This window comes from Mya arenaria, chromosome 13, assembly GCF_026914265.1.
Source record: "Mya arenaria isolate MELC-2E11 chromosome 13, ASM2691426v1".
Lineage (NCBI taxonomy): Eukaryota > Metazoa > Mollusca > Bivalvia > Myida > Myidae > Mya > Mya arenaria.
In genome coordinates, this window is record NC_069134.1 from 29,920,985 (window position 1) to 29,946,365 (window position 25,381).

Consider the following 25,381-nt stretch of genomic DNA (forward strand, 5'->3'; position numbering starts at 1 on the left):
GACATCTATCGGAGAAATCCATAGCAACAACTGATATTTACTTAAAGTTACTTTGATTGGTCGTGTAATTTGCTTTAACCAATCAAAGTTGCTGTCACTTGCAAGGCTGTTCAGCTGTTTAGGTAGCAACGAGTCAGACACAGCAGTTTCAGGACTACTAAAAAAATACAGGTAAATATTTTAAAATTTAAATAGAAAATCATATCTTATGTAAAGATAACCGACTCAATTGCAACTATTTGTCAATAATTCACAAGGCTAGTATATTTGATTTATTCATCAAGTTATTACAGTGATTTTGAAATGAAATGTGCCACCATTGATGCCTTATGGTGTTCATAGTTGTACATGCATCATGTTCATTGTTATACTTTATAGTTGATTATGGTTTAAAAACTAAGCTTTGTTTTATACTTCACAATGATGAACAAGAACTTCTAATTAATATTAGCAATCCTGTGATACGTAAACCACTTGACCATTGCAACAGACAGAATGTACTAGGCAGCAGTATCAATTGTATTTTACTTTTTCAGAATGGCCACTGAAGTTCGCTCAGCTGTGCGCCACCAGCCGCCAGACTGGTTCACAAACAACTATACTATCTCCACTAACGCTGAACGTCAGAGAGATGCGTCTCACCAAGTTAGACAGGAAAGCCGGTACCTCCGCAATGAAACAGACAACCAGACAAAATGGGATCAGCACTCAAACAATGTCAGATTAGCAGACAGAGTAGATGATATAAGAAAATGGAAAGAAATCTTGGAGAAAACCTTGGCTGACATTGATAAAGAAATTGCTGATTTGTCTGAGGCTAAGGATCTCACAGAGCAATCTTTGGAGGCTAAAAATCTGCCAACAGATGTTGCAATTGAAAACCTAACACTTCGTGAAGGCAGACACTCAATTGACATTGTGGAGGATGAACCAGAAAATCAACTTCACAAGGTTTGCATGTTTCTCTATTTAATATATTTAGAATACTGTCCTTATGTGAAAATGTGTGATGAAAAGGTTTTGAAATACTTTTACTCCAGAATGTAGGGTCTTTCCCATTGTCATGTGTTTTATTTTTAAGCATACATGCACAGTGTACATGATAATGTCAGTACTCAATATTCAGTTCAATCCATACAAACAAGGAAATAATTTCTAATAAAATTGAAGGAAAATAAAACAACAAATAGTGTTGGTTGCATTTCAACTACCTAGATACATGATCACATATTTATTGAATGAAATTAAGACGAATTAACTCATTATTTGCAGGAGGTGGAAGTTATCGATGGCATCAAGAAGATTCTTCAGCAGAGGATCGGCGAGTCATTTGAGCAGTTGTGTCTACTCCAGGAAGCTCGCCAGCAGCTTCAGGCTGACCTTCAGGACAAGAACCTTGCCCTTGGCATCGACATTGATCAGTACAATCTAACAGACAGGTCTCCTCAGATAAGCTTCAAGCCTGACTCCCTCAGAGTACCAAAGGGGTGAGTGTATAACTTCTTATAAAGTTATCCTACTCCTGGTATATTGAGTTTAATCTTATGTTAAGAATTAATTACAAGCAGCTGTTATTGAATGTTTAACATTTGTGTCCTGTAATGAAATTTATATTTCATATAATTAGGATTTTTTGTTTGTTTCAATCTCTTGTTTTGCTTAAATGGAGTAAACAAAACAGAAAATCTTGTTGTTAAATTTGCAGGAGCACAACACCCCAGCAGTGGGAAGACTTCAGTCGTTACAACAAGGAGAAGGCTGAAGCCGAAATGCAGGCATCTACACGCCTGAGGGAGGCCATACATCACACCCTCCAGCAGACGGACAACGACCTTGAGACCCAGAGGATCGCTACCGAGTATGCCTTCCGTCGCAGAATTCATGAGTTTGAACGTGCCAAGGATGAGCTGGAATGGCAGAAGAAAAATGTAAGCTTTATTGAGTGGATTTGTTTGAAACATTATGGTATCGCTTATAGATAAAGAAACTTGTAGATTAAAGAAGTCTAAAGTTTGTGGTTTTTAAAAACTGATGAATATCGATTTTATTTAATAGAGCATCAGTGGTCGAAATTAGCACAAGCCCTCATGCCCTGCACTATTAAAATGTTTATAGCTTGCTGAACATATAAATTTTATACAGCAGTGCTGGTTACAATTGCTTTAGGTAAATCATAATTATAGATTCAGACTTGTTGAATCCAAAGCCTAATTTCGATAACTGGACCATAAGTGTTAACACTTTTGGAAGGACATTAAACCTGTTCAATTTATGATTTATTTAAATCAATATATTTACTGTGGTTCACATTTGTGTAAAACCAGAAACAAAAACATGGTTATTCAATATGACAGTCTGACTCTGAGTAAAGAAATACTTGAAAAATAATATATTCTCTTATCAATGAGGTCATGGAGTTCGAGTCTCACCAGGGGAAAATATAAGTGACATATTATGAAAAAAAAGTATAACAAGGACAAAATATTGAATGAGATTTCAAAGCATAAAAGCTGATTATAACGGATGAATTAATTTTACAAAACATGCTATTTCTCACATCAATTAATTTCAGACGGAGGAAGAAATTGCTGAATTGGAGAATGACATCCGTGGAGTTGAGGAAGCCATCCGTGCCAAGACAAACCCAATGAAGCTGGCTCAGACAAGACTGGAGAACCGAACATACCGGCCAAACGTGGAACTATGCCGGGATGCTCCCCAGTACGGCCTCACAGACGAGGTTAAGCAGCTTGAGGCCACAAAACGCGCCCTTGAGGAGAAACTCAGACAGGCCAAGTAGGTTTATTTGTATAATTAATCAAATTTACTTTAGTTCAACTTGAGTGATTCCTCAATAATGCTGTTCTGCATTGTTTAATTTTACACATACCAACATAATGTTTTTATCACCAGTACTAAAAATCATGGTCTTCAAGCAAGAAGTTATTTTAGGTAAATTACGATTAAAATCGCACAAACATGCTACATTTTTTTTAACTCTTATATTTGCTGATGTTTTGTTTGATAACAAAAAGTGTGTTCAAGATGATTATATGAACAAAGCTTACCATGAGCATTATGTTCAGTTTATAAAAATGAAAGTTGTTTACCATTGGCACATGAGTAATCTTACCTGTTGAAATGTTACATTCATCTACATGTTCTTTCAGGCACTCTCTGGACGGCTTGTATAACAACCTGCACCGCATCAATGATGACCTGGCCTTGAAAAACAACAGCCTGGACCTGGACAACAAATGCATGGATGTTCGCAAGAAGCTTCTTTGCCGCCCCCAGACTTCAATGCAGAGAAACCTTACAATTACCGGCATAGAGCGTGAACGATCCAAGATCCTCGCATAATAAACTTAGCTTTTAATGGACACTAAAGTGGACTTTTTATTGTTCTTTTTAATGGATTTATTAGCTGGGAAGGCATTTGAATAATGAACTTGTTATCAGTATTTTACATTACATTTTTGAGTCATTTTTCTTCTTCTGTGTGATCAAGTAGATCATGTTCTGAAATTTGTATCATCATATGTGTAAGTGACATATACCTGTTATCAGTTTGGAGTATAAAAATTAAGAAAAATTGAACTAAAGCCACATTTGTTCTTGTGTATCTTATTCATACTTCTTAATCATTATGTAAGTGCATAGCAGTCATGCTTTTATACTTTCACCAAAATACAGTAGATTTTGAAGATATTATTAGGTATCTAGTAATATTTACATTGCCAACACCAAAACTAAAAACACTTAAATTTCAACAAAGTATTTTACATTAAGTGAACATAAATGTTCAGCTCAAGTTTTACTTCTGGGCTGCTTTGCCTATTGTTGATTTATCTGTGATACACCGCTGCTTGGTAGATAGAAAATCTGTGTGTTTTCTCGTCACTGCATCTGTTATTTACGTGTTCCCCACCCACCCTGTTGTTTGAAACCATGTCTTGTTTCTTGTTAATGGACTTTATGCTTGTTAAGTATTGAAAATCCCATTAATTTTGGTAATGGATGAATTGTCATACCTATTAATGTTATATTGTTTATGTATTACATTCCTAAATATTGTAAAACTTTTCCAAGTTTTCTTCGACCATTATTCATGATTAAAAGCATGTTTTGTCTTTTATAAATGGAATGTTTTTGTGGTATAATTAGAGACTGCCGTTTATTGTGATATTTAAGCTTTTGAAACCAATTGAAATAATATTACCATCCTGTTAAGTGTGAATGATGTTTGACAACCAATAAAAATATTACCATCGTGTTAAGAGTGAATGATGTTTTACCGTACATCTATATTATGTTGGATCTATACTTTCTGTTAGATGATGGATTAAGCGAATGAATAAAACTATTATGTGTTGATGAGTTTTCCTCCTGTCTATTTTTAACACTAATGATCAATGAAATGAACCTATGTCATTTGAAGTTCAGTGTTATGGCTGTTGTACCTTGTCTTTGTAAACAGTAGTTCCTTTCGAAATGTTAAAAGATTTTAAAGGGGCTGTACTCTGTATGATAAAATAGCGAAAAAGAGAAAATTGTCGAAAACTGACATAAACTTGGCATCGATGTGTATAATGCATTGAAACTTACTAACTGAAGTACCACATAGTTTACAATTTATTTAAGTTTAGCAGTTATTTCGTATTTTTCAATTAAAAAAAGATTACTTGGTATGTCTACCAGGTAGAATTCATTCCTTGTGCGTGACTGGCTAGTCGGTGTTATCACGTGATATTACTGAGGTAGGTGTATAGCTTAATTGTTTCACCCAATTAGAGTAAGCCGTCGTAGCTCAGTCGATTTGACTCTGGACTCAATTTTGGCGACACGGGTTCGAACCCGGTCTCCGACACAATTTTTTTTTACATTTTGGTACTTTTTTTACAATTATGATATCAAAGCGTAACACATTCTATTAGATAATTGTCCCGAGATTCGTTACAGAAAAAAACTTTTTTTGGTGCCAATCTGGTGTACAGTCACAGTGTTATCTACACCCCAAACCTTAAGTGATTCAAGTTCAGGCAACTGCCTACAGGTCGCCCCCATCAGCAAACTGCCAACAATAGATGTTAACGGATCATGACATACTTGGTACACAGCTAATCTTGAACCGCAAGATGGAGCTTAACTAAAATCCCGTTGTGAGTGTGGCACTGCAACAGTGATTGACAGGCTACAACTGTGAATTCCTACATGGTGCAATGACCTCAGATGTTTTAGAAAGGCATTTAAATTTTTGATAATATAATTAAGGCACATAACCCCATTTTAAGTGCAAAATTGTACTGTGACTGTGCTCTAATTATCTGAATGAAAAGCATGTTTCACTAAGGATTTTCCAGAACAGCAGTATCTTGGGGATTGAAACAAGTCTCCATGAACCTTAGCCTAAGAGTAACTGTCATTTGAAGCAAAAAAATAAATTCATTCACGCACACAGATTTTTTGATTGTACCTGTCCTGTTTAATGAGAATTTTACATAACTTGCACATCTAAGACCTATATCGCCAACCCAAAGGTCATACTTGAGATGTCAAACACAATTTCAAGATAGCACACTTACATTTTAGAAAAGTGACTGACTCTGAGGGTCCCAAATACCTCCTTGAACCCTCTCCCCAAACAAATTTTCAAGCATGGCATTCAGTTTTTCTTTCATACACACTTTAAGAAAGATCGGATTATAGTTGGAGCACATTTAAAATTGGACTGACAGAGCTGATGTCTAGACGCCAATAGTGATGATTACATCATATAAGTACACCCTGACCAGACAGGCATATAAGAGATGGATGCAGTGTTGGAGTCATATACATACACCTGATGTGTCTTGGCAAAAGGCCAACAATATTGAGCCTGCCACCGTCACAAACATGAAAAAGTTCTGAGAAGTTTTTCATTGACCTTGAGTGTAATTGTTTTGAAGATGATGGAAATGGATGGTAGTGATTTGTGCCAAGTTATTTTAAACTCAACCAATGCATGGCCAAGTTACCGCCCAGACTAGCCCAAATTGGGAGGACATGGCACTAAGCAAATAAATCAAACCGATATTGTAACAACTATGTCCAGCTTACCATAATCAGGCAGAGCGATGACAAACACATTTGTTTGATAAAGCTATATATAAAGAAGAGAAAAATATCCTTGTTTAATTGCAGATCTGTGGTCGTTCCAGGGGTTGCCTGTTTGATTCCTGCCGCACCACTATAAAATACCATTTGTCTTCATGGAGGGACGTTATACTGGGGTCCTATCCAGTGTGGCAGTGCTTTACACTGATGCACATTTAAGAACCAGGGTAGCTCCAACCAGGGTTACACTCTGCACTATATATATAGATGCTCCAAAAAGGCTAAAATGACTAATGATCTTATCGTGGGATTCGCCGAATGGGCTTTGCCCGAATGGAAGTATAAATAAACTTAACCCATAACACATCTTTATTTTTCACCTTTACTTTAAAATGATCACTATAATACACATTTGACAGAATACAAATGTATAAGCATTTGAACACATGTAGCAGAGTTTGTCATTCATATCCAACACATTTACAAAAAGGGTGCTACTGATAAAATAATAAACATTGACATTCGCAAAATAGAAACATTTTTTCCCTCACTAAAAAGATATCAAATACATGTTCGACAAACATCAAGTAATAGCTCATACATTACTTTCAAATTTGAAAGGAAATGCATAAATTTATAAAGACATTGTTACACATCAACATAGATTGTTAAAATATAAAAAAATCAGCCATTTAATTCACAATTTTTATTTATTTTTCATCTCATCAAAAATGTTCAGCATAGATGATCTGTCACCCATTTAATGCAACGGCACTCCTGTACACTTCATTTATTACAACATATAAAGTAAACTCATTTACAATGAGTCTTCAATGTCATTTTTCTTCAATACATGTTGGGCCGTCTCTGGAACGGGCCCCCTCCACGGCTCCTCATTGGTCTCCGAGGACCCCCTCTCTGCTGGAAACCCCCTTGTATAGCCCCACGTAGGGATCCAGTGGGGACCCTAACCCTGCCCCTTGGTGGACCTCCACGCCGGAACTGACCAATGGGAACTGACTGGATCGGCTGACTGGCAGACGGTAAGGGGCCTGTAGCGGTTGTAGTTGGCGATGGATCCTGCCACACAATCCTTTGAATTCTTGGTCTTGCTGTTAATGGATAAACAAAATATATCTAAACAATACGCCCATATGGAATTGAAATTTAAAAAAGTGTAAAGAACAAACTGACAAACTTGTATTGGATTTAATATAAGAATTAAACCAAACATTCCCTATGGTCGGCACATTTTCTTTACATTGAAATTGAACTATTAAACCTTATTCTGATCAAGGTATATTCCTGCCCTAGATTTTGATTCTCATAGCAGCTGTATTTCAGACTTTAAAATTTTGTCAAAAAATACCAGGTAGTATAGCCTATACTTTTTTGAATATGGCCTCATTTTAATGGAATTGTGAATTAATTGTTTGTGTACATTCCGGTTTTGGAAGGTTTCCTTTTCAGATTTCTTTCCTAAAATAAGTTATTGTTTGAGATTTCAACGGTTGTTTAATTTTAAAGACAAATGCTTAAAGATTGACAAACTTTTTAAAAATATTTTCATTTTAATGTAAAATTGAGTACTTTCACTGTAAACACAGGTATATATAGCGCAAGTTATTTGATCACTTGAGTGTATCCTAATTCTGTTTTTTTTTTATAAACATCTACAATGTATAACAGAAAATGTTAATAAATAAATATAAGACAAGAAAATAAACATCAGCGTCTAGAAACTGCAACTGGTAAATAAAAAAAAACGCAATATATAATAAGCTGAATGTCATAGGCCACTTACGATCTGAGGGCTTATCAGTTGATGTGGATGAGTCCTCCTTACTGCTGCTCATATCAGGGAAACCACCTTCCGCTCTCTCACCTGAAATGCATATAAATATATGCCTTGAAATACATGTCTATATATATAAAATATAAATGTTCAAATGAGTGTTTATACCTATCACTTCCTCCATCCCTGTTACCCCCATTTCATCACATATTTCTTCCTTATTTACTTATTGTTTTCCTAGATAACCATACTTTGGCCGCATTTATAAAGCAACTTGGTCTTACATGTATGTTGAAAAAAAAAAATGCATTTCTGAAAGTTGAAAGAAAACTTCCTATTGTTGTAAACCAAACATTGGAAATAAATTCAGACATGGTCAAAATAGTAAATCCATATGAAGATTTGTTATAACTTGTACGATATATATTCAAAACATTTCCGTACATTTTCACTAAGTGATTTCTTCACTATTTTCACTTAGTGACATTCTTCACTTAATTTCTCTATGACTACAGCCCCTGGTCTTTTATGACTGTCCACTTTTGCCATGTAACAAAGCAGATTTAGTAACTCCATTATAAAATTCAAACAAAATTGTTAAACTTCTCAGTTCATTTTTTTTTATAAACTACATGTTCGAATACTAGATCAACTAATGACTGGGTGACTATACATGCCTCCTGACATAGCCATCAAAAAAGATTCAAGACGGGCTTGTAATTCAAAGCTTCCCAGAACACCAAACCAGATTTCTGATGTAACAACCTAAACTGATTCAGGAAGAGCTTATTATCTAAAGATTCCCAGAACACCAAACCTGTCGAACACAAGTGGAATAATAGGGGTTTAAAATTTAAAGCTTTAAGAGTGAACCATTTTTTGAAACATTATGCCTGTTTCTGAAGTGGCTGTTGTCTCCTCTTGATCAGTATTAAAGGTCATCAAATGTTTGCACCACACAGTCTTCCTCTCCTTAGCCGAATCCAAGGTCACTAAGTTTGCTTAAATTAGTTCTTCCCGATTCCTTTTTCTTGAACAGCTGTTGCCTCCACTTCATCAGTATCAAGGTAATTCCGCAACTGGTATAGTAAGTATTGAGTTCCTGGGAGCAAGCATTCTTTAGTTATTGGGCAGAAACTATTTTTTCAGCTTACGGTCACCACCATCTTTTTTTACCTGAAGGTCATTGCAACAAACTGACCTCATTATCAATAGAGGTCATCTACTAGTCATGACAAACTCGCATATCAAGTATGAAGTTCTTTTTTTCACATCAAGGTAACTGCAACCATGACCTTTTACCTACTGATCTCAAAATCTTTAGGGGTCATCTTCCCGTCATGACCAATCAGCAAAGTGAGTATAAAGTTCCTGGGTCCAGGGGTTCTATAGTCATTGTGACGTACGGACAGGGAAAAAGTAATAATTATGTCTTGAATGGGGGAGACATTATAAATGCTTTCCTGATCACCATACATGTTTCTTTGCTACCTGTTGCCTTCTCATCATCTGTATTCTCCACTGACAACATCACAGGGTATTCTTCCTTCCCCTTTTCCCCTTCAAGGTCACTAGATTAGACTAGAAATAAAAGCTGCCCTGTTCACCATACCTGTTTCTTGGCTTGCCTCCTCATCATCAGTGTTAAGATCATCAATGTTCTGCACTGAATGCATCACAGGGTAGTCTTCCTGGGAATCTTCATCTCCTTGCTCACCCTCAAATTCACTAAAATTGCAATATTTTAATATTCAAATATAAACTTTAAATCATTCTAATGAGTATGAACTTAAGAATCTTGTGCTTTAGATGTCAACAGAATTAAGCGAATACATGAGAAGCATGTGGTTTTGTTTGTTCATCGCAACTAAATCTTTTATTGGTTTACTTATCATCCACTTTCATCCAAAAGCATTCCAGAGTATATTCATTTCATACAGTAGAATCATGGCTCATTACTACTTAACTTTACAGTAATGGAAATCTACATACAAATGTTTTGGCAACTGCGATATACATCATTACTTATGGAGAGCTTACTGTTCTTCATCAAGCTCTTCTTCAAACTGTTCCCCTTCTTGCTCAGCCCCTTCTTCATTGCCGGCCTCTGGTTGGCTGCTGCCTGGAACGCTCATGTCTGATTGGCCAGTCACTGGCTCCGCCTCCGTGATGATTGTCACTTGAATTAAAACATTGGTATGAGTGCCATGGCAACAAATTTAGACCATTTTATACTCTTTCAAAAGAATTTTCAAATCTTACTTTATTGACAATGAAAGACTACTACAACAGGTTCTAGGCCGGTGGTCATGTCCCTGAAGTCTCGATTGCATAATCAGTGAATTCATTTAAACTTACAAAGCTTGAAAATATGTGTGCATGTCTAATCTACAAGTAACTATAACTAAGGCCGACGTATGGGGCAGTGTTGATGGGACACTTCTACTGAACTTAAGATAATTTACAACATTCCAACCATACATGTGCATGTCTAATCTATAAATAACTATACCTGGGGCCGATGTAGGAAGTGGAGTTGATGGGACACTTCTACCTGACCCCTCATCCAGCTGTGATAAGTCCATCCGTGTATCATCCATACCCATACCAAGGCCTGTTACCCAAGGATATACAATCACATTTAAGAGTATAAGTTTCTTTCACATGTATGCACGTGTGGAATCCGGAAAAAATAATGGTTGGATTTTTCATCAACCCCACATACATGTGAACACTAGTCTTCTTTTTTCTTGCATACAGGTTTTTTAAATGTAAGTTGAATTATGTGCTATGGTTCTGTTCGAGTATGACAAAATCATGCCAAAATCAGGGACAAGGGCTTTAGCCCCTTTTGAAATTGTTTTCAAAGTCATTATATTCTTTTTAATGCGATTCCTACAGTTTTTGATGCAAATGTATAAGCATAATAAGTATAATGACCAGTTATCTTGACTCACCTGGTTGGTTCTCCAACTGAGCGAGTCCAGACAGTGTCAGTCTCTGCTGCTCCCCGCTCCCACTGCCAAACACGAACCTCTGGGCCACCTGTGGGGAGTGAATCGCCTCAGCAAACCCGTCCCCGTGGCGGGGCACATGTAACGTGGGGGTACTGGGCACCGTGCAATCATCCATGTCTTCAAACCCAGTCTGGGCAGACTGTTGGAAAATAGAATAATTGAATAATTCAGACAGAATGCTTATTTCTCAATAACAAAAGTGTTAGTCTTCTCATTATTACTGTGGACTGTATATTAGAGCATGGAGTGCATTTTTATGTGCCTGAAAAACTTCAAAAGAGGCTTTAATCTCTCATAGTTATGCAGCTTGACAAACATTAGAAAATTGTCATATTGAATCAAGTTCTCACATCATTGATAAAGTAGTGGTGAAAAATATTGAACAGAAAGTCAGACAATGACAGAACATTTATTTTGAAAGCAACTACGGTAACTCAAAGAAAGATGCAAAAGATACTAACGCCAAGCATAAATGGTGCCAACAGGTTCCCCGTCCCTCCTGTTGAGAACTGCCTCTCTGGTGGTGCAATAGGGGGAACCAGCTCTGCCATAGAGGTCGACTGGCTTGCGGGCTGGGAGCCAATCTCTTGTGAGCTCAGGGCACCGTCATCATCATCGTCACCTGGAAGCACGATGTACAGATTATAACTAGAAAATGCTAGATCAATGGTAAATGTTTGTTTCTGTTTCACAATCAAACTTGTTTCCCATAGTTCATTGCTTTGAAAAGTAATTTACTTATTTAAGAGGAATAACTAGCAACGGAAATAAAGTTCAGAATCAAGCTCTCTGTGTAAACAACAAATTTCAAATAGAAACAAGGTAACAAAGGAAGTTTTAATTGTGTGAGGGACCTCCGAAACCCCCGTCTATGTCCCTTTCACTCTTAATTAAATACAACTTTCACTCATAGAAAGACCTCTGACACATTTGCCAATGTCCCTTACACTTCCATTCAAATACAACTATCCCTCACACTCTCAAGCACAATTATCACTCACCAATGATGACCACATCATCATCTTCTTCCTCTTCTCTCTGTCCCCCATCATCCCCATTCTCTTCCTCCTGTCCGACCCCCGCATAGATATCTACATCTCCGTCATCCTCCTCATCCTCCTGTCTCTCTTCATACTCTTCCTCCTCTTCCATACCCTGATCTTCCTCTTGTTGCTCTTCTTGTTCTTCATCGTCATTGTCATCATCTTCATCATCCTCTTCCTCTTGCTGCTGAATTTTATATAAATGATTGTATGTATTTTTTAGCAGAAGAATACTGAATCATATCTCAATATACCCAGTACAAGACACATATATTACACATTTCAGCATTTTTTGGACATATGGAAGGAATGTTTGATTATTTCGTACTTTTCTTTCCAAAAACTAAGGGGCCACTTACCGTCTCATCATCATCGTCTGATCCAACCACAATAATGGCATCATCATCTTCTGATTCTTCCTCCTGTGTCTCCTCCTCATTTGCCTGTTCCTCCTCACCTTCTTCAGTCTCTTCCATATCTCCTTCATTCTCGACATCCTCATCTCCCTTTAAGTAAGAATGTTATTTGACAACTTTAACATCACCATTTACTTCCACACTCTATTTGGTAATTCACTCGTCTCTCAGCCCAAACATCCCCATTTGCATTTTTGTTCTAGACTCTTATCTGAACAGATTATGATACTTGAGGTTACTCTGTGGCATTCACATGAATAACATGCTCATGTTTCGTATTGAAAATGCAAAGGATTAAGCTTTCTGTATGGGACAGTCAGATTTATTCAACACCAAGTGCATGTTTTTATCAATTCCAACAAAGGTTGAGGCAATGAAAGCTACATTGTATATTTCTAAGAAATTGACCAATCAGTGCCAAATACCTCTCCCTCCTCAATGGCCTGTTGGGCCGCTTGGTCTACTGCAGGGGTGGGGGCCACCTCTACCACTTGAATACCGTCCTGTTGGGGCTGGGCCTCTTCCGATACTTCTGGGGCAACTTCGACCTGTTAATGGATATTGCAATGTTTAAGTTTTCTCAATTGAATTCATGTTACTAAAGCATACATTTCTGATTTTAGAATAAAAATTTTAATTCATGTAATTGAAAATTTAAATTCATTAAAATGTTTAAGACTTAGGTGATAATATCAGATATAATAAGAAATCAAGCTGGATTTCAATAGAGTGTTCTTAACAATGAATGAACACGTAATAAATGAACATACAAGCAAATTCTTAGAATGTATTTTTGTTACTTCGAAGTAATTTTTCAATGATAAGCTTATTGGTGGCCATAATTCTTACCGCTTAATTTTTGACAATTTTTGATTATCGTTTAATCCCTTATTTACATGTTAATAAAAATGGCTACACTGACGGACAAACACAAACTTTTCAACTTAATCAAATTCGTAATGATCCGGTTCCACAAAAATCTCTTAGAAAACAAATAGTCAAAGCATGATACAACTGAGGGCTATTCCAGTTAAACATATAAACCACGGGGGGAAGGCAATTATTTCAGAAGCATATGGGTGGATGTCTTTTTTTGCTAATTTGGACCCTGAAAGGTTAAATTTGCTTCCATAGGGGGGTGGTATATTTTAAAAGTGCCTTCCACCGAGGGGTTATATGTTTAAATGGAATAGCCCTGAGAAATATTAGTATGTTGGGGAAGATAAATTTTAAAATATTTCAATGAAATACAATCATTAAGACACACAGCCATCAAATTGGTAAAACGAAGGCCATATTTACCTCGGCCACTGTTACCTTGCTTCTCTTCACACACAGATCTTCACCTGGGCTGCTAAAAGACAAATACCACTTGTGAACAACATAACAGGATTATTATTCTATTTTCAGTTTAAGCTAATTGTTATGATTTTTATATGTTATGTTTGTTTGTTATTCATGTCGGAAAATATCTCTGCTCATTCAGCTAATGTTTCTTGTTAACATATACCCGACTTTAAATAAAGATTCTTGTATCTTGTTATTTAACCCTATTTTTCCGGTGAAGAAATCAGGCAGGATTAGTACTGTGACAGTCAACAGCTGTCAGAATTCAAACAATTATCAGTTTGTCTGTCTTCATGGTAAAAAAAATTAAAGTTAAATAATACCTGGTCACTGAAATGTTATTTTTACGATGTATAGAATAAACACTTTCTAAAGAAGTGAATTCTGGATTAATACTGAAAGATTTTATTCATATGAGTTACCTCTCATCTCGCGTTCTTTTATTCTGGTGCTGGGAAGAACCCCCTGGTGTGTCCCTGACTTGCGGGTGTGCTGGCTCCCAGGAAGTAGACTGATGGGGCTCCACATAGCTCGCCCGGTCAGAGTGACCCTGGAGGTGCTCTTGGACGCGTTCTACAGTCGTAGTCTCTGAAGATGGAGTGAAAACAATAAAATAGTTGCTATGGATATTTATTGAATTCATTAATTTTTGCATATTTTGCTTATTTACCATAGTCCATCATAAACTTTACATCGAATATTAGGAGACAAACTTTTCTAAAGACTTTCTCAAGAATTTTTCTAACACGCTGCAACAACAGAAGCAAGAAATGATGCCAAGATCTAAACAGCACTTCATATTAATAGTCAATATAAAAAGAGTCAGAGGACTTGGTGACACAAAGTTTGACATGTTAGCCATATCAAACATGGAGAAATTCATAGTCAAATAATTGTAGTAAACACAACTTGTAGACCTCAATGCATACCAGGAGTGGGTAATAGCCTGTGGACCTGCTGGGTGGGTCTGGCTGTCCCCACTGCGGCCTGCTGGGAGAACAGCTGCTGCTGTACCAGGCCTGGGACCTCCTCTGAAATATTGATCCTATAATTGAGTTACACTAGAATATTTAGGTCTTTTTTGTCTTCATTACCGGAAGTTGAGATGCTGAACAAATGAAAATGCAAAATCTAAATGGTAATTTTAATGGATTACTGTACAAAACAGGTTGGCAATAAAAGAGTGTTGTCAAAGCAACTGCCTATCTGAGAGCCAATAAATTTGCCTATGTACCATGCTGAACAGCATTTTCTCTGATTGGGTCTATACATTAACTCCTATACTGGAAAGGAGCAAGTAGGCAAATCTTAACTGTGAAATTAATACCATGCCGATAAATTACAACACTTTTCACTTAAGTGACTTATTGCTAAGCATCTACTTATTGTATCATAAATTTTATTTCACAACATGATACAAAGAAGTTACTTCACCCAGGACCCTCAGGATTGAAATTATACAACTTGTGATTTGTGCTTGTATATAAATATAATATAGTGGATAGCTGGTGCAGTAACTTAAGCTACACAATGTAAGAACTAAATGAACATCATCACACCTTCCAAATAGATATTATCCGGCTGCGAGACAGTGGTGGGCATCACAGTAGCAGTAGGGGTGCAAGTTGTAGTGACGGGAGGGATTGTCATTGGGCGAATACTGGCAGTCACCTTAGAAGCCCCGGACTGTGGGGGCACAGGGACGGTCTGAGGCTTTGTACTTGCGGGGCTGCTGGATGATATGGGCCGAATGTTGGCTGTCTTTGGGGGCTCTGCTGGGGAGCTGCAAACAGTTCAGATGAAAAACATTCAAGCATATATTCTATAAACTTTTGAACATATAACTATTATAGCAATGCAGAAATAGGTTTATGACAATGCTATTTCAGCTACAACTATTCTAAGCGCAGTTATCATTAATTAAGCTTTGTTAATCCAACACATCAAATACAAGGTCAAATTTGACACATAATCAACAATGATATGGTTGATGAAGAAAACACACCTAAATACAAGACCAGCATCCTTGAGAACTGAAAGCCAAAACATTTATAGCCTTTTACGCTATCACCCCTCAAGCCATGGTAAGATTATAGCTAATGAAAAAGGCAACCAATACCCTGTGGTGTTTATACGTTAAAAGCCATGTACATGTTTAATAGCATCCCCTACCTGGTCCTGTCCTGGGCCACACTGGGTGTGGAGCGGGAGCCCTGGGCTGATGGCCCTCCTGATACCTGGCTCTGCAGCTGAGCTACCTGATGATGGAAACAAATGTGCATATAAACAGGATGCTCTACTTACATAGTAAAATTTTAAAAGGCATTAAATTTTCTAAACTTTGCAGATATATTATGATATCACTGTAATTATTACTTACAGAATATAACTGTACAAAACCTTTATTTAACTCTTCATTGATATTTAGGTTTCGGCATGAATGTCTATAAAAAAGGTATTTAACGGCTTTTGACTGAAACATTAATCAAGATTGAAACATTGTGGGTATATTTTACGTGCATTTCAAGATGAAATTGTATGCTTCAATTTACTATAAAAGCACCACAGAAAGCAAAGCAGAGATATCCATCCATGTCATTTCGAAAATATAACTGAACTTTACCACAATATCATCAGAAGAAAAAGAAGAGCTCATGGAGGGAACACCAAAGCTCAACTGTTTTGTGTGTGTACTTTTTTTCAGTCATACAAGTGGTCAGAACTTAACAAATTATTAAAGACCATGTTACAAGCATAGCTTAACATGTGAGTACTGCCTCTGGCAACATCTGTACCAAGTTTCATTTAGCTACCTTGTCTAGCTTAGCAGCTATGGCCAAGGTTACAGTTTTTGCATGCAATCATCAACGACAAACACCCCAAAGCTAAAGTGCTACTATTCTTACTTTAGTGGCAAGTTCAGCATTCTCTTTCTGCAGATTTTCCTTTTCCTGGGTCAAAGCAGCAATCTGACTTTCCAGAGTTGATAACTTTTGTTCAGCTTCTGCTGAAACAAACCACACAATGTAGTAACTGAATTTTATAATTGAGATTAGGCAGTTATTCTCACTTTCCACCCTATGTATAATCTATCACAGCGTATAACCTACAGTAAAATTTGTTTATAACATATGAGGGTTTTCTTAAAAGTTTATGCACAATGTGAAATTCAAACTTAAATCTTATCACGTTGTTGAAAAATTTGTCAGAGATATCACAAGGGCAATTTCTTTAGTGAAAAAAGAAACATCAGATATTTTTAGAGCTAATATTAATTTGAATGCAACAGAGATTATTATAGGGTTAATAAACCTTTTTGAGGTCATTACCATCTGCATAGGCCCACAAACAGGCTTATAGCTCGAGTGCAAAACTATTTTGAGGGCCTTTGCAGATGGTAACGGTCGAAAAAAGGTGTATTAACGCTATTATTGCATAAAATACAAACCATGAGTAACTTTTATGTTTAAAAGAGCCGTTAAATGCAAAAACAGTTAGCTCAAAATAACCTCAATAACAGATACCTGTGTGACTTCATGATTGATGTCATTGAAAAAGTTTTACATTAACCTTGATACGGGTCGCAATGTAACTTGACAGTTGCATTTTTGTTTCGACGCCATTTTTTTCTGTTTTCAGTCGATCGGAAAGTGTTTGTTTTTTTAGAAATTCACTGAATTATCTGGATTATTTACACACAATACCTATCAGGAAATCAAATGATTACCGATTTATTACTACTTTCACATTAATATGTTTTGGCAACTTATTTAAACCGGAAAAAAATGTTAAAATGTTCTTGATAAAATGTACAGCATCTTCAGCAATAGAGAAAAACATATTTGATTTATTTTTTGTTCATTGCATATGACGCAATTGAATCATGTTCATATAAGTCGTTTGTTCTGAATAAAATCGACAGATATAACTCAAGTTGGAAGGAGTTAAACGTTTTTGACTTACAATTTAGTGCTTTTAAAACAAACAAATACTCGAAACAACTGCAGAAAGTACTATCTAATCAACACACCTCAGCTTGCCAGGAAAAGACAACTCAGAAGAAAATATGTAAGTTAAATGTGGTTTATTTATTAAATATTTGTATACAGCTATATATGCTGAAATATGTTTTTGTGCAAATTTTGCATCATTGACCCACTCTCGGTTTGAAACCAGGTCGCTCAGCGTCCATTGTTATGATGCGGGCCCTGATACCGCTTATGTAAAACAAAAAGCCAGTCATTAACGGCACATAAATTTACTGAATAATGCACGTTTTCCACCGATAATGACCAGGTTTTTATGTTTCAACGCACCACGATAACGGACCGATAACACACATTTTATGCAAATAATACTTTTTAAATCAGAGCTTCGGACTTGCAGCCAAATGCTTTTAGCAATAATATTGGCTTGTTTGTTGGTCAGCTGACTGTAGACAACATTGTAATTGTAGTCTTCTAATGTCATCTACGGCTAGCCATGAACTTACCCAATGCTCTCTGCTTCATCTCTCCTCCGTCTCCATATTTTGTGATGATGTCGGCCCGCTCACTAGTCAGCTGACTGTTGATCTCCTTCATTGACTCCAGTTTGGACCTGGCTGACTTTAGTGCAGCAAAACAACGCTCACCCTTTGTTTTCAGTTCATCTTTTTCCTTGTTCACGGTAGTAAGTGTCTCGTTGAGGGTCTGAATTTCCTGGAAGTTGAAAAAAAATCAAGACTGTAAAGTAATTTTTGATTAATGAAGGTTGTTTGGATAAAAATGACATTATTTTTTAACATTTACTATTCAGGCAAGACATTTCTAACACTGAAGCAAGTTTAAAGTAAAACAGTCAATATCCAGTCTTTCTTTATCAGAGCTCTCCAAAAACAAGTGTTTTTTGAAAATCCTAAAAGGCATGGTAAAGATACCGCCCAGACAAGGTTTAGTCCAGACCAGTTCTATCTAAAGTACTTATTTTGACATTTAACCTCTTAGTGTGATCATTGAGGTACAGATCTGTGTCTTGTATGCGACACACCACTTCATGGTCATGAAAATTCAAGTCAAGTTACTTGGAAATCTTGTAATATTAAGAGTGGCACCAGACAAGGTACAGTAATATCAAGAGTACTCATTTCAATTTTTCACCACTAAGCATGACCAAAATCACTTATTTATTCTTGATGAAACTGCCCCCTGTTTTTAAAAACCTGTATTTCTTACCTTTGTTTTACCCTGCAGTTCAGCAGAGATCTGTTCATTGACCTGATCCTGCTGCTGCGTGTCTGGCTGAGCTGATTGCTTCTCTGTTAGAGATGAATTCTGTTCCTTCAGCTGACTTATCTCGCTCGTCTGCTTGCTAATCTGATCCTTTAGGGCAGAATTCTCCTCTTTTAGGTTGGATATTTGTGCCTTCATCTGGCCGACCTCTATCTTAAGGCCGATCACTTGTTCTTCCATTCTCTGTTTCTTTTCAACTGTTTCCTGCAATGGTGTGTTAGAATTTTATTGTACAAGTTTTGGATACCAACAGGTTACGAATGAAGACACAAAAAGGCTATGGGACTTGGGTTCCATTCCCGGCTTGGGTGCATGTGAGTTTGGGTTGTGGTCACCAGGCCAGACAAGTGGGTTTCCTCCAGGTACTCCGGTTTTCCCCACTACACAAGACCACACTCTTGCGTGAAATCGTGCCAACCAATGTTGTAATAACTTGTTTCACAATCATTGTAAAATATATAAGTTAATAAATCTTAGATTATAAATTGTATATTTCGCCAACATGCTGTGAGTGTAACTTTATAAGAATTTATAAGTTTTACATCACACATACATATATTAACATAAAATTTACATGGTGGTAGTAAATCAAAGCTTAAAAAAACCTGGAAAAAATACCAGATCACATGTCCATGCACATCAAAGTAAAAAGATGCATGGACACAAATACATGTATTAGCAATAAAAAAAAAACATCAGAACAGTATACTCCACAATGGACACTTCAAAAGGCTCAACTTATCAAAACCTACAAACCTTAATATGTGTCTCTAACTTGGTCTTATCATCAGCGGCCTTAGCTATACTGGTTTCACCCTCAGTGAGTTTAGCCTGGGCTTGAGACAGACAGGATTCTAATCCTGAGCATTTTAATTTGGCCTCTTGCAGTTGCTGTTCTAGGGCTGCTATCCGTTCTGTGCTCACTTGCTATAAAACAACATTTGTCATTAAATAACAACATGATCTTCAAAGTATTTATGTGAATATCTTGAGAGGCTTTCAAATTATGGGAAACATAAGTGGTCAAAATAAACCCAGGTAAAATATTTGCAGGGCTCATTCAAATTCTGAATTTCATTTATCATCGACATTCACAATACTTTCTTCCATTACGCTTCATATATATCGTGGGACAATTGACAGACAAAATCTCATTTTATTGAATTAGCATGAGGTAGGGGAAACAACTCCTCTTCCAATGAATTTGCATGTTACAATTAAATAGTTTTCAATGACCTGTGGTGTCAGTAGCCTCCATGGCTGAGTGGTCTTGACTGCTGACAAATATTATTGTACTGAATAATTATGTAGGTTGATTATATAAAATTCTTTTTCAGCCATTTATTTGTGGTCTTTCATAAACTCAACTAATACTTATTCAACATTTTAGAAATTAGGCCCCTCCAACCCTCTCATAGGTTTTGTGACTGGGAACAAAGCCATGTATCAGCTATAAAACCTGCCGAAAGAAACATCCTGATTATCATACCTGGTTTTGGGCAGCCGCCTTCCTCTGCTCCCTCTCTGCCTTCAATTCTTCCATCTCCTTCTGGGTCACCTCAGCCTGGGTCTTATACTTCCTACCCAGCTGACGCAACTAGGAAAAAAATTCAAAATGTAACAGTGGTCGGCGTATGATTTTATTTTTCACACTCAATCATTTTGTTAAAAACAAGGCACTTTTATTCATTCTGTATCATCTTAGCCTGTGTCTTGTACTTATAACTTAACTAAATATGCTGCCGAAGATCATTGCATACAAGATATCACTACTTCAGGCTAATTGAATATGAAATCAGCATTAAACAAGTTTTCTTCAAAACGGTTTTGTCGTACTTTTTCTAACTGAAATATAAAAGGTCAAGCAGTAAAACAATTTGAAAACATGTCTTAAGATCCAATTAATATATTGGAGAGTTAGGATGTAAACATGGACCCCATGATAAAGTCTTAGGGACCCAACTGGTATTCCAGAGTTTGGAGAAATAATCTTGAGGGCAACAAAAACCAGATTATTGAAATTACGCAGTATGTGTAAGCATCATTAATTTCCTTGCAACTCTTTCACCATAATCATCAGTGCTGAAGCAATGAACCAATCGCCATCACTGAGGTAAAGCAAAACTGTTATTTGTATCTTACAGACCAGCCATTACATAAGCTATGCAAGAAAGCAACCACCGAGACGCCGAGTACTACAACGTCGGGGCCATAAAACAAATGTACCCGGTAACAGACTTTTGTGAAAGATTTGCATCATTCCAGAAATGGAAGTATACATGATATTTGTTGTACTCAATATATAAATCCTAATTAAAGATTTTTTGCCTAACTACGGATTCCTCTATACACATGGTATGTCACCAAGGTAACTGACTGTGAGTAAGATGTCTCTGCAAGCCATATCCAATTAAACAAGAGCACCGCGAAACGGAGCATTATACGCCCGAAGAAAATTGGGCTTGAGGTCTTTAATAAACATTTAGGTTATGCTAGTATACTGCTTACTAAGTTTAAAAGTAGCAGGACTTGGAAAGTGCTCACAACACATCCTTTTAATGTAGCAATAATTTGTATAAAGTTATCTAAAAATTGCTTTATTGGTTACAAAGTTGTGGCTAGGACACGTTTTCTAAAAATTCCTTTATTAGTAGTAACACAAAGTTGTGGCCTGGACACGGAATTGCTAACGCCCCCCAGCGAAATTAGCCTTTGAGGTACGGACCTGGAAAGCATGCATGACAAATCCTTTTAATGTAGAGATGATTTGTATAAAGTTATTTGAAAATTGCTTTAGTAGTAACCCAGTTATGGCCTGGACATGGAATTGCTAATGTCCCCCCCCCCCATGGTGATTCTAATGTTTGAGGTATGGACCTGAAAATTGCGCGCGACACATCCTTTTAATGTAATGATGCTTTGTATAAAGTTACTTGAAAATGACTTTATTAGTGACCAAGTTGTGGCCCGGACACGGATTTGCTAACGCACCCCCATGGTGATTCTAGTCTTTGAGGTATGGACCTGGAAATTATGCGCGACACATCCTTTTAATGTAGTGATGATTCGTATAAAGTTATTTGAAAATCGCTTTATTAGTTACCAAGTTATGGCCCGGACACGGAATTGCTAACGCCCCCCAGTAAAATTAGCCTTTGAGGTACGGACCTGGAAAGCATGCATGACAAATCCTTTTAATGTAGAGATGATTTGTATAAAGTTATTTGAAAATTGCTTTAGTAGTAACCCAGTTATGGCCTGGACATGGAATTGCTAATGTCCCCCCCCCCCATGGTGATTCTAGTGTTTGAGGTATGGACCTGGAAATTGCGCGCGACACATCCTTTTAATGTAATGATGCTTTGTATAAAGTTATTTGAAAATGACTTTATTAGTGACCAAGGTGTGGCACGGACACGGATTTGCTAACGCACCCCCATGGTGATTCTAGTCTTTGAGGTATGGACCTGGAAATTGCGCGCGACACATCCTTTTAATGTAGTGATGATTTGTATAAAGTTATTTGAAAATCGCTTTATTAGTTACCAAGTTATGGCCCGGACACGGAATTGCTAACGGACGGACAGACGGACAGACAGACGGACAGACGATGGAGGCCATAACATAATACGACCCTTCGGGCGTATAATAAAAACAGATTCTATATTGTCAAGACTGCCATCAAAATCAGCCGGCCAACTCTTGGCTAGGCGAAATATTTTCCCCTCCCTCACAACCGACTGAACTAGAAAGGAAGAAGGACAGTTGGAGGCATAAATTAACGTTGAAATGAAGTCCCGGGTACAATCAAAGTTGCACTAATGTGTAAAATAATGCAGGTGGACAACATGTAATCACACCTCTATTGACAAACCTCTTGTCTAGCACAGTTGCATTTATTTTCCTGGTATACATGTTTGGAGTAGCAAAGACTATTAACCTGCGTGAGTGTTTTACATACCTGGTTAGACATCTTACATAACCGGTTCGAGTGTCTTACATACTTCTTTAAACTTGCATGTTTGAGAATCTTAAATACCTGGTTGAGTGTCTTCATCTTGTCCTTCATCTCACTGTCCTTCTCCTCCACACTTGCCGTCAGCTTCTGCACCTCCTCACTGACCAACAAAAATACATTTCAAAACGACCAGTGCGTTATTGTGTTGTTTTTTCTTTTAGTTGATAAAGCAAAATAACTCAACAATAACTGTAGCCCAAACCTTTTTTTAAAAAATATTAATGTCAAATAAAAAACATTACTTTTATTATTTATATGGGTACAACTTTTATTTAAAATCTCATGCCATTTAATAGTTAAAGCCAACATCTTCAAGAAAGGTAACACTTTTAAAACACCTAAAATATGAAAATCAGCAATGTCAGCTCACATACCTCTGTTTGGCATATTCTCCCTGGAGCTGGCCCAGCTGCCTCCTACAACACAGAAAACAATATTACAGACATTGGAAAAGTAACTATATTGTGATAATTTGTCAGCTAAAACTGTTTTCAAACAACAGATGTTAGTAGAGCAATAAGTTCTCTACCTACTGTTATTGTCCCAATAGCCTCCCACTATTTGCAGTGATTATTTTTGGTGTAATATACTGCCTTCTTAAGGCTGTTTCACCTTATGAAAACATGTCCATTTCCCCCCCCAAAAATATCATTTTTTCCCCAAATTGATAAATGCAGATTACGTTAATGAATGAAAAAGCAATGAATTTCTTGAAAGATAAATAAAATCTTGACAAGCCTAACTCTTTCACAGCAGTATGTATGCATAAAAAAGTTAAAACATGTATATTTGCCATCATATTAGCTATTTTGGCTTGATTTTGTATTTTTCCCAAAGTCAACTTTTTTTCCCAATTTGCAAGGCACAGGCGGTGAAAATAATTCCAAAAAAAATCACTGGTTTGTGACATTTTTTAATGTCTTTAGCAGTAACATCGTTCTAGATATTTGCACATACAGGGATGTAATTGACCTGGCAGCTGGAGGGCTGAAACAATTTCGGCCATGGGTTCTCGAGGTACTTTTGGGGTCAAAAGCACACTGCCGTATAAGATAAACTAGCTTTTTAGAAGCTGTTTTGAGGGTTCTTCTGACTTCAAAGTGAAGCAAACTGGAACATCTACATAAACAACCAAATGCACTCTAGTAACTTTTTAAATCACCTAAAAAAAAAAATATTTTTATTTTTTTGAGGGGGTTGGATTGGGTCCCTGGAGCCATCAGATCCGCGGAATTCCGCGGACAAATCACATCCCTGACATACTGACATAGTGTAATCCACCAGTAAAAGATAGGGTTACATGATGTTTATAACAATGAACCAGCAGGTAAGCTGTAACATGATAATGTCAGGTAGTCTGTTTCATAGCATCAAAAGCATCATAATCTATTTATGTTTTGAAGCAACATAAGATAAGGTCCTTAAAACTGTCAAAATGCCTAGAAACACCCCATGTGCATGTGTATGGGCATGCACATCTACTACGACAATTACGGTACATCTCAAAAGGCTGAAAGAACTTTTCATTTTTACCCTGCATTATATAACACATATATTTATTTGTATATTTTTCTGAATTGATCTACAGTATGAAATGTTATGTTCGACATTCTGGAAGATGATCCCCTAGTATTGCTAAACGTCTTCATGAAACCAGTAGAAGCTTTACTGGTCATGTATATGTTATGTACATGAACTTACTGAAGCTTGGCATGTTCTAGGTTGGTTTTTGTGAGGTCAGTCCTGAAAGAGAAGAACATAGGTCGGATAAGTAAACTTCAGATAATCTTATACACTCCTTAAAGCCAGTGAAGTTAAAAAGCATAACAAAAATAACATAAATATTGTTACACTTCTTGAATAGTACATCTCATAACATAATCAGAGATAATGTTTAAAGAAAATTACAAAAAAGATGCATCAGCATATATATGATCTCATCAAAATGCTGTCATGACAGGCAAAATTTGCAATTTCAATGCAAAAAGCATACAAAAATTGTGGTTGATTTATCTATAAATATATATAAATCATTGTCACCACAAAAATCTTATTTTTGTTTAAAATGAAATATTGACACTGAAATTATTTTTTTACCAAACCCAGGGTTCTGAATTCAGGCAAAAAATCCAGTGACACAAATCATGATCACAAACAAGACATCTAATCAGTCTGTAAAGAAAGAATCAACTTTAAAGTTTAAAATAATTGCATAGTAGTAATCAGCTCACCTTACTCTCTGCAGCTCTTCAGTAAGAGCAGTGTTTTTCGTTCTAAACTCTTCCTTTTCTTGCCTGAAAGACATGAATGTTAATGCATAGTTGTTTTCCATCATATATGGTCGGCTATTTTATGGTTTAACCATACCAAACTGCTTAG

At 36.6% G+C, this 25,381-nt stretch overlaps 2 protein-coding genes across 3 annotated transcripts in view; one reads left to right on the forward strand and one right to left on the reverse strand.

Moving 5' to 3' along the window:
* Positions 1 to 56: 56 nt before the first annotated feature.
* On the forward strand, positions 57 to 4,375 carry LOC128212921 (tektin-2-like). The gene is made up of 6 exons (XM_052918318.1): positions 57 to 171; positions 537 to 951; positions 1,273 to 1,487; positions 1,706 to 1,928; positions 2,573 to 2,796; positions 3,171 to 4,375. The coding sequence occupies exons 2-6, from the start codon at positions 538 to 540 to the stop codon at positions 3,361 to 3,363; spliced, it is 1,269 nt and encodes a 422-aa protein (XP_052774278.1). The 5' UTR covers positions 57 to 171; position 537; the 3' UTR covers positions 3,364 to 4,375.
* Positions 4,376 to 6,447: 2,072 nt separating this feature from the next.
* Positions 6,448 to 25,381, reverse strand: part of LOC128213780 (nucleoprotein TPR-like) — a 45,228-nt gene continuing 26,294 nt past the window's right edge. Inside the window, exons 34-57 of one of the 2 annotated variants that reach the window (XM_052919829.1) lie at positions 25,234 to 25,296; positions 24,704 to 24,745; positions 23,377 to 23,418; positions 23,024 to 23,102; positions 20,474 to 20,581; positions 19,741 to 19,911; positions 18,928 to 19,188; positions 18,207 to 18,414; positions 16,621 to 16,718; positions 15,887 to 15,972; positions 15,274 to 15,497; positions 14,644 to 14,745; positions 14,137 to 14,302; positions 13,670 to 13,721; positions 12,793 to 12,915; positions 12,311 to 12,457; positions 11,910 to 12,135; positions 11,370 to 11,530; positions 10,849 to 11,047; positions 10,404 to 10,505; positions 9,932 to 10,070; positions 9,504 to 9,619; positions 7,901 to 7,981; positions 6,448 to 7,208 (exon numbers count right to left, since the gene is read on the reverse strand). In XM_052919829.1, coding sequence (XP_052775789.1) covers positions 6,943 to 7,208; positions 7,901 to 7,981; positions 9,504 to 9,619; positions 9,932 to 10,070; positions 10,404 to 10,505; positions 10,849 to 11,047; positions 11,370 to 11,530; positions 11,910 to 12,135; positions 12,311 to 12,457; positions 12,793 to 12,915; positions 13,670 to 13,721; positions 14,137 to 14,302; positions 14,644 to 14,745; positions 15,274 to 15,497; positions 15,887 to 15,972; positions 16,621 to 16,718; positions 18,207 to 18,414; positions 18,928 to 19,188; positions 19,741 to 19,911; positions 20,474 to 20,581; positions 23,024 to 23,102; positions 23,377 to 23,418; positions 24,704 to 24,745; positions 25,234 to 25,296 — 3,262 coding nt within the window. In that variant the 3' untranslated portion in view covers positions 6,448 to 6,942. Of the gene's footprint in view, positions 7,209 to 7,900; positions 7,982 to 9,503; positions 9,620 to 9,931; positions 10,071 to 10,403; positions 10,506 to 10,848; positions 11,048 to 11,369; positions 11,531 to 11,909; positions 12,139 to 12,310; positions 12,458 to 12,792; positions 12,916 to 13,669; positions 13,722 to 14,136; positions 14,303 to 14,643; positions 14,746 to 15,273; positions 15,498 to 15,886; positions 15,973 to 16,620; positions 16,719 to 18,206; positions 18,415 to 18,927; positions 19,189 to 19,740; positions 19,912 to 20,473; positions 20,582 to 23,023; positions 23,103 to 23,376; positions 23,419 to 24,703; positions 24,746 to 25,233; positions 25,297 to 25,381 lie in introns of both variants that reach the window. The other variant, XM_052919828.1, reaches the window with a different exon arrangement.